This window comes from Microtus pennsylvanicus, chromosome 7, assembly GCF_037038515.1.
Source record: "Microtus pennsylvanicus isolate mMicPen1 chromosome 7, mMicPen1.hap1, whole genome shotgun sequence".
Lineage (NCBI taxonomy): Eukaryota > Metazoa > Chordata > Mammalia > Rodentia > Cricetidae > Microtus > Microtus pennsylvanicus.
Window position 1 is genome coordinate 24,995,106 of NC_134585.1, and position 12,949 is coordinate 25,008,054.

The 12,949-nt window shown below is 42.2% G+C and overlaps 1 protein-coding gene across 7 annotated transcripts in view; it reads right to left on the minus strand.

The window, feature by feature from the left end:
- Positions 1-713: 713 nt before the first annotated feature.
- Positions 714-12,949, minus strand: part of Ccdc138 (coiled-coil domain containing 138) — a 48,856-nt gene continuing 36,620 nt past the window's right edge. For 5 of the 7 annotated variants that reach the window (XM_075980222.1, XM_075980223.1, XM_075980226.1 and 2 more), the window contains 3 exons: positions 7,722-7,898; positions 2,806-2,944; positions 714-1,234 (listed from right to left, as the gene is read on the minus strand). In XM_075980222.1, coding sequence (XP_075836337.1) covers positions 1,069-1,234; positions 2,806-2,944; positions 7,722-7,898 — 482 coding nt within the window. In that variant the 3' untranslated portion in view covers positions 714-1,068. The remainder of the gene's footprint in view (positions 1,235-2,805; positions 2,945-7,721; positions 7,899-12,949) is intronic. The other 2 variants (XM_075980229.1, XM_075980228.1) reach the window with 1 other exon arrangement.

The window sequence follows — 12,949 nt, forward strand, 5'->3', positions numbered from 1 at the left end:
TTAATGAATGGTGTTGGAGGGCCCAGCCCACTATGGGTGGGGCAACTCCTGGCCAAAGAATCCTTGAATAAAATGCAAGAAGAACGAGCCAGGAAGCAGCATCCCTCCAATGGTCTCTGCCTCACCTCCTGTCTCTAGGATCTTGCTTCAGTCCCAGCCCTGACTGTCCTCGGGTTGTGACATGTGAGGGAAAGTAAGCCCTTTCCTCCCAAGTTGCTTTTGGTCAGAGTTTTATCACAGTATCAGAAAGCAATGTACAACAGACACCAAAAGCTGTCCTAAATAAATGTACCGGAGACACAGGCAAGTGCCAGTGTTCTAATATCCAAGAAAACCGGTTCAAACCAAAACTGGTGATGAAAGGCCAAGACGGTCACTTTGTGCTGTTCAAGAGGACAACATCAAGAGAACATTATGATCCTTAACACACGGGTGGCCGATGTCATAAAACACACACACACACACCATCTACACTCTAGCTGGACTGTACAGCACCTGCCTAACAACCACAAACATGAATTGGTAAAATAAAAACAGAACAAGCAAATGAAAGATCATCAAAGGATAAGTAAGCATTTGGCGGCATGCGGTGGTGCGTGCCTTTAATTTCAGCACTTGGAAGGCAGAGGCAGGAGGCTACTACCTATGACTCTGAGGTCAGCTCGATCAAAAAATAGAAGTATTTTGCTTCCAAAACAAGTGATTCTACTACATTAGGAGGGGATGATAACATAGTTTATTTCCACATAAGAACACAAAGAATATTCCAAATAATCACATAATTTCAAGAAAGATTTTTGCAAAAATATTTTTGTAAGAAGTCACCTCAATGCCTTAAATTCTGGAAATGTTACCTTGTACATTAATATTACCTTAAACTGAAAAATTCTAAAATATCCATACCTTCTATTTCTCATTTACATAGCTGAAAAATCTTTCTCAATATCCTTCATGATAAGCGCTGCTATTGATAACTTTACTCCGTAGAATCTCACTTTGGTGATTTTTACACTTTTACTGACAAGACACATACATATACACACACAGACCACACACACACTCTCTTTTCTAATGGCTTGTAGTGGACACCAAGGAGTTACATTTGGTCAGACCCAGATTGAACAGAGTGGAGTTTAGGTTAATACAGAGAAAGGCGTGCTCGGGATGCGTCGTCCTTTGGATTTCCTGAAGCATCAGGTGGATGGTAAAAACTTCAAAGAGCTTCTTATTACTCCTGAAAAAGAGAAGTTTTATTACTTAGTTATTTATAAACTCGAGAGAACTTATGCAATGGAGAAAATGGCTGATTACTGGACTTGGATGATAAGAAAAGCAGCCCCAAGTAGAAAAACATTACAGGCCAGGAGAAAATAGTTTATATCCTGAAACTGAACCTACGCACTAATAGAGAGTAACTACTAAGAACAAGGAACCTCCCCTCCCCATAGCTAGACAGAACTGGTTTTCCTAAGGAGCTAAAGTGGCAATATACCACTTTCCAACCCCTCTCTCTAATTGACAGTCAAGCTCAGTGTGGTGGCGCACACCTTTAATCCCTGCACTCTGAGGCAGAGGCAGGCAGATCTATCCAGGATAGCCAGGGCTACATAAAGAGAGCCTATCTCACAAAATAAGAGGAAGATAAGAAGCATTCAGTAATCTCATGTCAATCATAATCCTATCTTCAATGTAAGATAGGCGTCCACCTATTTTATTTTCTCATCTGGGTATATTTGCCTCAAGAGAAATGATCAGATAGTCCAGCCTTGAAGACAAGGGGTTTTCCTGGAGCTCCCTGACCAATCAGCGAGCTCCAGGTTTAGTGAGAGACCCTGTCTCAAAAAAAAAAAAAAAACAGAAAAGGAAAATCCCTAACACCAACCTTGAGCTTGCACATGTGTACACACACACGTTCTTCTGATTGTTTTGCCAAAATGCATACCTCAGTGTGTTAATAAGGAATTACAAAATGCACTTTTATTATCACTTTGGTTTTTTTCACCTGTCATATATAAAATATCAGTGTGCAGTGATTTTTTCTGATACTATCACTTGATTCATAAACTTGTTCTTAGTGGAAGAACATTTACCTGCCATGCAGTTACACCTGGGTTCAGAGCCATAAAAACCAAAATCGACCCCCAATATACAAATAACCCCCCTCCTGACAGCTCAAATAATACCTCATTCTTGGATTCGCATGCTATCCCTGGAATTTAAAGTTTTCTTAGATGAACAAAAACAATTGAAAAACAACTATATTTTCAAAGATTATATTAAATCTGTGTGTTTGTGTGTGTGTGTGTTTGTGTGTGTTCGTGCATGCATGTGTGTGCGTGTGTTGTATGGTACGGGCATGTGTGAGCGGGTCTGGAGGATGTCCGGCATCCTATCTATTATTCTCTGATTTATTTATGTTAAACAAGGTCACATACTGAACCTGGAGTCTTGCTGGTGGCCACCAAGTCCCAGTGATCCTCCTGCCTCCATCCCCCACAGTGCCAGGCTCACAGGTGCACGCAGTCACACTAGCTTTTTATGTGAGTACTGGGGATTTGAACTCAGGTCCTCATGCTTATGCAGTAACTACTCTTACCTGGTTAGCACTGGCCCAGCCCCAGTATTTTGTCACTGATAAACATTAATACTACGATTCTTAAATCTCTACCTCTGTAGACTAGAAATAATAAATTAAAACAAAGCAATAATCAAGTTGAACTGATTTTAGATCAAGATTGAAAAAGCAGCCCTAATAGTGATCGCAATATGATTATCAATTAAAAACATTACAAAAGATATTCTTACTTGATTTTTGAAAGCTTCTGTAGGATAATACTGAGCTTTTCCAGGATGTGAAGATCAAGCTTAGGGGTTCGGAGCAGCACAGAACAAGTACGAAAAAATAAAGAGTTGCTACAGGCTTCCAGGAAAGGCTGCAAGGACTCTGTAAAACAAGTCACCAGGCTGTACTGTTAGGAAGCAGAAAGGAAGATTTTACATAGCACAACCGGAACTCTGTGAGAAGTGTATCAACACCAGAACTCTGTGAGAAGTGTATCAACACCAGAACTCTGTGAGAAGTGTATCAACACCAGAACTCTGTGAGAAGGGCACCAACACCAGAACTCTGTGAGAAGTGTATCAACACCAGAACTCTGTGAGAAGTGTATCAACACCAGAACTCTGTGAGAAGGGCACCAACACCAGAACTCTGTGAGAAGTGTATCAACACCAGAACTCTGTGAGAAGTGTATCAACACCAGAACTCTGTGAGAAGTGTATCAACACCAGAACTCTGTGAGAAGTCTATCAACACCAGAACTCTGTGAGAAGTGTATCAACACCAGAACTCTGTGAGAAGTGTATCAACACCAGAACTCTGTGAGAAGTGTATCAACACCAGAACTCTGTGAGAAGTGTATCGACACCAGAACTCTGTGAGAAGTGTATCGACACCAGAACTCTGTGAGAAGTGTATCGACACCAGAACTCTGTGAGAAGTGTATCAACACCAGAACTCTGTGAGAAGTGTATCAACACCAGAACTCTGTGAGAAGTGTATCAACACCAGAACTCTGTGAGAAGTGTATCAACACCAGAACTCTGTGAGAAGTGTATCAACACCAGAACTCTGTGAGAAGTGTATCAACACCAGAACTCTATGAGAAGTCTATCAACACCAGAACTCTGTGAGAAGTGTATCAACACCAGAACTCTGTGAGAAGTGTATCCACACCAGAACTCTGTGAGAAGTGTATCAACACCAGAACTCTGTGAGAAGTGTATCCACACCAGAACTCTGTGAGAAGTGTATCAACACCAGAACTCTGTGAGAAGTGTATCAACACCAGAACTCTGTGAGAAGTGTATCCACACCAGAACTCTGTGAGAAGTGTATCAACACCAGAACTCTGTGAGAAGTGTATCAACACCAGAACTCTGTGAGAAGTGTATCAACACCAGAACTCTGTGAGAAGTGTATCAACACCAGAACTCTGTGAGAAGTGTATCAACACCAGAACTCTGTGAGAAGTGTATCAACACCAGAACTCTGTGAGAAGTGTATCAACACCAGAACTCTGTGAGAAGTGTATCAACACCAGAACTCTGTGAGAAGTGTATCAACACCAGAACTCTGTGAGAAGTGTATCAACACCAGAACTCTGTGAGAAGTGTATCAACACCAGAACTCTGTGAGAAGTGTATCAACACCAGAACTCTGTGAGAAGTGTATCAACACCAGAACTCTGTGAGAAGGGCACCAACACCAGAACTCTGTGAGAAGTGTATCAACACCAGAACTCTGTGAGAAGTGTATCAACACCAGAACTCTGTGAGAAGTGTATCAACACCAGAACTCTGTGAGAAGTGTATCGACACCAGAACTCTGTGAGAAGTGTATCAACACCAGAACTCTGTGAGAAGTGTATCGACACCAGAACTCTGTGAGAAGTGTATCAACACCAGAACTCTGTGAGAAGTGTATCAACACCAGAACTCTGTGAGAAGTGTATCGACACCAGAACTCTGTGAGAAGTGTATCAACACCAGAACTCTGTGAGAAGTGTATCAACACCAGAACTCTGTGAGAAGTGTATCAACACCAGAACTCTGTGAGAAGTGTATCAACACCAGAACTCTGTGAGAAGTGTATCAACACCAGAACTCTGTGAGAAGTGTATCAACAGCAGAACTCTGTGAGAAGTGTATCAACACCAGAACTCTGTGAGAAGTCTATCAACACCAGAACTCTGTGAGAAGTGTATCAACACCAGAACTCTGTGAGAAGTGTATCAACACCAGAACTCTGTGAGAAGTGTATCCACACCAGAACTCTGTGAGAAGTGTATCAACACCACTTGGACTCTCCCTCTTTCATCCTTAAACTTTGGGGCAAATCATCACTTGGAAGGTGAAAGCACGCAGGGCTCTTGGTGTCATGCGAGCGGGTTATTATCTAACACAAAGCACGACTGAAAGAAGAGCGGACAGCGTTCCTTCAATAAGCTTCTGACCAGAAGCACAGTCTAGGTGACTGCAAGTAAGAAGTTCCACTGAAGCAGTCAATTGTTTTCTTTAAAACCCCCAATAACAATTCTGAGTATTAGACAGGAACGAACCCTTTGAGCATAAAGGCTAAAGAGAGACAGGTTCATCGTGGAAAAGCAGGCAGAAAGACTGTAAGGACCAGAGCACCAGGAGTTGGCTGTGAGACCGTGGTTCCTGGGCTGTCAGCAGTTGAGGTCTCAGCGACATGACTGCCTCAGCATGGGCTGAACACGGACAACAACAGACATACTAATGTGGGACGGGGAGAGGCCATGAGGCTTCCGCCGTGCACAGTAACTTCCAGCAGCTAGGAGTGCGGAGAGTGGGGGAACAGCCTTCTCCAGGGAAGAGCACAGCAACCGGCTCATTACCAAATGGTCAGCCCTGAGGACAGATGCATACATGTAACATTATACAGACTGAGCAGGTTGTATTCGTGCATTTAGGTGTATGTGTGTGTTTATTTACATGCATATGTATATAACAACAATTAATGAAAAACTGGCACTGGATTTGAAAGGGAACAAGGAAGGGAAATAGGAGGGTTTGGAAGGAGAAAAGAGATGGGGGCACAATGTAATTAGAATCTCAAAAAAATAAAGTAATTTTTTTTTAAATTTAAGTGTTCACATAAAATGATTTTATTTGAAAACAAAGTTGAAAAACTAAAGGTAAGAAGCTGTATTTCACTTGCTATGTTTATTACAGGATAATATATGAAGATACTGTTAGCTCAACAGTAACTGATACTGGCTAGTTAAGAAAGGTTGGGAGAAAATGAAACAAAAAAAAAATCACACAAGTCAAATTGTGGCCTTGAAAACAATTCACTCTTCAGGGAAAAGCCTCTGCAAATGGCTTTTTTTTTCTAAGTGCAAGTAAAATTATTTCCCATAAAAGATATAAAACTATGATAGCCTTGCATTCATCTTGGTTTTTAAATCCACAAACACAACTTGAAAGGCTTATGTGTTACTATCCTGAGACTGTACTGAGTTTTAAATTGTGCTTTTATTGTTTGAATTCCTGTAGGATGCAGTTCTTCATAAATACTACTCAACTTAGTGTATATTATTCTTTAAATATGAATTTTAGCTGTTCAATCAACAGAGTAAAGTAGGAGGGGTAAAGTCATCATAATTATAAAATTTCTGAGAATTCCTGAGATACTGATTTATTGTCCCTGAGTCTCGGAGAGCAACATGCCAGGAATTTGAACACCCTGAGAAACTTGTGCAGCGACTGTGGAAATCCCCCCAAGACTGAAAACAGAACCACCCTGTCATCTGTCTACAGGACCAGACCAGCACACCACAGAGCTATCTGTGCATCCATGCCTAGAGCTATCCTATGACAGTAGCCAGGAAACAGAAGCAGCCCTGATGTCCATCGATAAATGAATTAATAAAGAAAATGCAATAAACAGTCTAGATGACCCAGAGACCTAGGATTGAACCAAACATGACCGGAGGGGGAAAAATATCAATGTAATGATGTCTAACAATATTCTGCTACACACACAAATTGGTGCCTAGCCCAACTGTCATCAGAGAGGCTTCATCCAGCAACTGATAGAAACAGGTGAAGACCCACAGCCAAACATTAGGTAGAACTCAGGAAATTCTGCAGAAGAGGGAGATAAAGGATTATAGGAGCCAGAGGGGTCAAGGACACCACAAGAAAACTCACAGAATCAACTAATCTGGGCTCATAGGGGCTCACAGAGACTGAACCGACAAGCAGAGAGGCTGCATGGGACTGACTTAGGCCCTCTGCATAGATGTTACAGTTGTGTAGCTTGGTCTCCTGTGGGACTCCTAACAGTGGGAACAGGGGCTGTGGCCAACTCTTTGACTTTTGGGACTCTTCTCCTCACACTGGGCCGCCTTGCTCAGCCTTAATACATGGGGAGGTGCACAGTCTGTTGCAACTTGATATGCCATGTCTTGTTGGTACTTACGGGAGAACTAACTTTTTCTAAACGGAAACAGAGGAAGAGTGGACTAGGGGTGGGAGCAGAGGGGAGTTGGGGGTGAGACTGGGAGGAGAAGAGGGGGGGGGAATTGTAATCAGGATGTAAAATAAATAAATCTTTAAAAAAAAAAAGGAAAAAATACTAGCCTAAGCCATTTGGCTGTTTTTTAAAAAAGAAAAAAGAAAATGTGGTACGTAGATATACACAAGGAAATTTTACATAAAGAAAAATAAAATCATGACATTCTCAGGATACATGCAAATGGAATTATGTTATGTGAAATAAGCCGGACTCAGAGACAAATATCACACTGTTTCTCATACAAGGAACTCAAAGTTTAGATTATACACATATGCACAGCTGTATCTTCACGTCTGTATTTGCAGGACATGACTGGAGAAGGAACCATAAGAGGGGAAGAGGGGACCCTAAGGGGTGGCGGACATCGGAAGACATGTGGTAAGAGGGTGCTAACGGGAGGATGGGCAGAGAGGAGGGCAACGGGGAGGAGCACACAGCAGAGTACCACACACACATTTCAAGAGGCCACAACGGAACCTCTTGTTCTATGTGCCATCCTAAATAATAACTTCTGACAACAGCCGCCATTTAAAAGCTGGTGTGTGGAGTTAGCGTGTTGCGATTAGGAGGGAATGAAAACATCATTTCTTTACATACATAAAACACAAACACTCACTTGATTCTACTGTCATCTGAAGCAGACTATCGATGACATTGGACAAGAGCCCTTTACTGGATATCCTCAAGTGTCTTAGTATCACCGGAACAGCTTGGTACTCCAAAAATAAGGTCTTTCCTTCATCTGTCTTCAAGTCCAAACAAAGGGAGTCAAATGCTTGAGCTAGGTAGTCAGCTAAAAATAACACAAACAACGGCCTATGGATCAGTTATTAAATCAGAAACACAAGGTTAAACAAAAAGAACCACCGCTTTAATAAAATAAAAATGTAAAAAAATTTAAATGACAAGAAATCACAAACTAAATTTAGATTCAGCCCCTCACTTGTTTGATAGAACTCAATGAGGAAGGAGAGAGAAAAGGCTGTGCAATTACGATGGGGTAAATTCATTAGTGTTCACATTTTACTAATAAAATAATCAGTCCCATTTTCTTTTTTATACTAAGAAAAAATTGGTGATTATTATTAAATAGCACAGTAGCATATATTTCCATATTTGGTTGTAATTACTACATTTTCCCACAAGCTTAAACAGAACCATATTTGTATCTTTAAAGAAGCTTCTAAGATCATATGTCTTATTGCTGACTTTCAAATGCTTCCCTATTTGTAATTCTAACTATATACAAATTTGCTCAGTGAGTTTTAAGCAAGGATTTCTGTCTCCTACTAAAGAGCAAATATATCATTCAGAGCCTGGGCTAAGCTCCAGTCCACGACATGACCCCCTCCCCCCATTATTATGAACGACAGCAAGATTTTACCAAGACCAGCACTAGAACAGCACTTTGAGATCAGAGTCCTTAACCCTTTAAATGCTCCACATGTGACCGGAGAGCCACTAAATCGAGAAAAACACTAATCAGAATCAATGCACGTAAAAATCAGAGCTTTCTATTATTGTGTTTGGGTCATTACATTGACTAGGCAGATGTCCCCATTATGACGTCTACAATAGTTTTACACTGCTTTTAAATATGTAAAGTTTATTTTCCAAAATGTTCCTTCAGTAGATGATTCCAAGAAATTAAAAAAAAAAATCCTGCTCTCAAATTCATGGCCTCGGGCCTCTTTTTCTTAAATTGTTTTGAGCCAGGGTCTCTCACTGGACTTGAATCTCGACATGCTGGCCAGAGGGGGCAGTGAGTCCAGGCGCTGCCCGTGTCTCAGTGCTGGGGTTAGAGATGGGCACTGCTGTGCCTGGCTTCCATACTGATGTAAGAGACCTACTCTCAGGTCCTTTTGCCTACCCAGCAGTGAGACTTACGAGCCACCAAATCACCTCCCTGGCCAAAACTTTTTTAAAAAGCAACAATACAGATAGAATAGACAAATCCTGACCTCTCCACAGGAACAGGCTTTACAACAGTGCCCCCTACTGTATTTGAAATTACTTGCAACACCTCACATGGTTAAGTGGACTGACTGTCGCAGGGTTGCTGAGAAAGGGTTTTCTTACTGTATAAACTCTGCCTGGTGTGGAACATCATGTGTAGGTCAAGCTAGCTTAAGTTTGCCTTAGTTCTCTTCCCTTGGCTTCCTTAGTGATAATTACACATGCTCCTTCTTGCATCCTGCTTCGTGTACTTTTTTTTTAATTTTTAATTTACAAGCTTAAAAGGTTATCCTCTATCCCCCTCCTCCAGTCTTCTCTCTCTCTCTAATCTTACTGATCTTTTTGCTTATAGATTATGTTTCCTATTTTGTATTTTTATAGGTTTTGTATGTGTGTGTGTATTTGTGTTTCTTGCGTTTTTTTCTTTTTTCTTTCTTTTTTAAAATTCTGGTTGGTTTTGTCTGTTTTCTAAAAAATAAAATAAAAAAAATAAAAAAACAAGCCATGGCCGGGCGATGGTGGCGCACGCTTTTAATCCCAGCACTCGGGAGGCAGAGGCAGGCAGATCTCTGTGAGTTCGAGACCAGCCTGGTCTACAAGAGCTAGTTCCAGGACAGGCTCCAAAGCCACAGAGAAACCCTGTCTCGAAAAACCAAAAAAAAAAAAAATAAATTAATTAATTAAAAAAAAACAAGCCATGGAGTAGGATGAGTGGGGAGTGGGGAGGATCTTAGAGGAGGTAAGAAAGGAGAGATCATGATCAGAATATAGTATATGAAAAAATGTTTTCAATATTTAAAAATGCGGGAGTTGTTTCTTTTTTTTTTTTCTTTTTCTTTTTTTTTGGTTTTTCGAGACAGGGTTTCTCTGTGGTTTTGGAGCCTGTCCTGGAACTAGCTCTTGTAGACCAGGCTGGTCTCGAACTCACAGAGATCCGCCTGCCTCTGCCTCCCAAGTGCTGGGATTAAAGGCGTGCGCCACCACCGCCCGGCCGGGAGTTGTTTCTTAACAGTCACAGTAGAAAAACAGCATTTGATTATTTTTTCTAAAGTGGCTTTACCTTGTTAATATGTGTGAGTGTGGGTGCCTGCAGAGGCCAGAAAGTGTGCGATCCTCTGGAACTGGAGTCACAGGGCTGTGAGCTCCTCAACAAGGCTGCTGGGAGTCAAACTGGTCCTCTGGTAGAGCAGCAAGTGCTCTTAACCACTGAGTACCCATAGAGCGGCCTTAGCCTTACAGAGATAAATCAAAGGCTTTCAAACATCTCAGTTAGCCACCGCATCAAAACTAGCAAGAGCTAGAGTTAGCTCACCGGTTAATAGCAGAATCTGTGTTACACGGAGCATGGGAGGCAGGCTGGCATAAGATGCCTCTATGGGGGGCTGGCAGTCAGCCCTAGAATCAGTCACCACCAAAAGACGAGGCTCCCTAAAGGCTGCTTGGATCTGGCCAGTGAAAGTCCCAGGAGGAAGGCCACCAGCAACTGGAGTGGCTCCTGTGGCGGAGCACACATCCGCCCACATGTCTTGCTGGCCAGGGCTCCTGAGAGGATGACGAAAGCATCCACAGGCAAAGACAGCTCAAGGCGCAACAAACTTCTCCCAGGGCCTCTTCAGATTTGTGCTGCAGAGACCATCACTTCCCTTTGGATGCCCCATCAGGAGATCAAGGTTGGTCCTACCTAAACTGGGTTCCTGTGGCAGGAATCAGGACATCCACTTCCTTCATCTTCATCACGGGCTCTGGACATGGTGTGCATGTCCCTTTGTTTACAATGGGAAGTCAAAAACAACACTGTATGGCCCGCCCTTGGCAGCATGATAGGCAATTCTAACTATTTTACAAAGAGAACGTGAAGCTGAAAAGGAGGGAGGGGTTTAGAAGAGGTGAGGGTGGGGCGACAGAGAAAGGGGGTGAGCGGAGGATATGGTCAAGGTACGTTTTATACATGTATGAAAGTTTTAAGGAATTTTATAAATTCAAGGAAAGGATACACATACGGATGTGTTTAAAAACAGAGGAAGCTGTAAAAGCCATGAACTAGGCAGTTAACTACACTCCTCCTGGAGCAGCACACGCCTTTTATTCATGACTACTAGCATCACCATCAATAGGTGACCCAAATATACGCCCATGGGGCTACAACTCCAATGTTGGCAAAGATGCCAACATACATACTAAAGACAGCTTCTTCAACCAATGTGCCCCAAAACTGGCCCATTTCTTCCATATCCGTATACAGAAGAATGAAATTCCATCTTTTTCTCTCATCCTGTGACAAAAATCAACTCCAAATGAAAGACCTTAATGCAAACCCCAAAACTCAAACTGTGAGAGAAGAAGGTAGATCAAACATTTCAAGATGCAGGCATGGGCAACATTTGGAAAAGGACGCCAACTGCTCAGGAAATAATGCCAACAGCTGAGAAACGCAATTTCACTACTTCAAAGGTGTCTGCATAGTAAGCCCGCAAAGATTCCTATTGAATGGGAAGAGCCTTCAACCGCACACCTCACAGAGGAAATCTACAAAGAACTCGACACCTCAAAAACGAAGCTACAAGGAATCAAAAAATCCAGTCAATAAATGGGCTAAAGAAAAGAACAATCAGTTCTCAAAAAAGATGAAACCTAAGTGACCAAAAACATGAAAAAAATATTCAATTTTACTAGCCGTCAGAGAAATGCAAATTAGAACTACAAGGAGATTCCCTCCTACCCTAACCAGAATGGTAGTTCTTGAGAAAACAACCGTAGTACTTGGCAGTGGTGGCGCACGCCTTTAACCCCAGCACTCAGGAGGCAGAGGCAGGCGGCTCTCTGAGTTCAGGGCCAGCCTGGCCTACAGAGTGTGTTCCAGGCCAGCAGGGATACATGGAAAAAATCTGTCTCAAAGAGCCAGAGAGAGAGAGAGAGAGAGAGAGAGAGAGAGAGAGAGAGAGAGATATGGATGGAACCCCTATGTACATTGCTTGTGGAAATGTAAACCAGGCTAGCCCCTGTGAAAATTAGTTTAGAGGTGTGTCAAAAAATTAAAAGTAGATCTACTCTGTGGCCCAGCTACCCTACTCCTGTGAACTTCCCCAGAGGATCCAAGTGAACACATCACAGAGACACTTGCACAGCCAAGGGTTCACTATAACACTGTTCGCAAAAGCCAAGTTATGGAGCCAACCTGGGTGTGTCCAGGAGTGGACAGAGAACGGGTGGTGGATATGCACAATGGAATTTTATTCGGTCATAAAAAAAAGAACAAAATTGTCATTTGTAGGAAGATGTATGCAACTGGAAATTAGGAAATTAAGTCAGTCAGGTCTCAGAAAGACAAAGGCAGCATGTTTTCTCTTCTTTGTGGGTTTGAGATTGATATGTACATGAAGCATGGCAGTAAAGCAGGACTGTCTGACGCGCTCAAAGGACGTTACATATTGGCTTACAATGTCTTTATGGAACAGTACTATGTGCACTGAAAACATGGCAATAACCATAAAGGAGTCTCTCCAGTGGCGCTGCCTGCAATCTGGGCAGGGAGCGTCAGAAGTTAAGCTTCCCAGGGTCATCACCCACTAGGGTGGGCTAACCCTCACCCACACTCCTGTAAGTGATCCCAGTAAACTCATCGGTTCACCAATCTAAGAGAAATCATCGTTAATGTGTGCACAATGCTTTGAGCTTTTCTAAGGGAAAAAAAATCTTACACATTTTCATATCTCTAAACTTATCCCAGACTGACTGTTACTAGATCCGTTACTCCAAAAGGCTTCCTCGAACCTTCCATAATTTCTCCTTCCATCAACAAGTCAAACCCCAAGCAATCATTAAAGGTTTATGTAACAGGAAGGGGAAAAGTGATGTCATTACATACTTTAGTTCTAAAAACTGCTAATG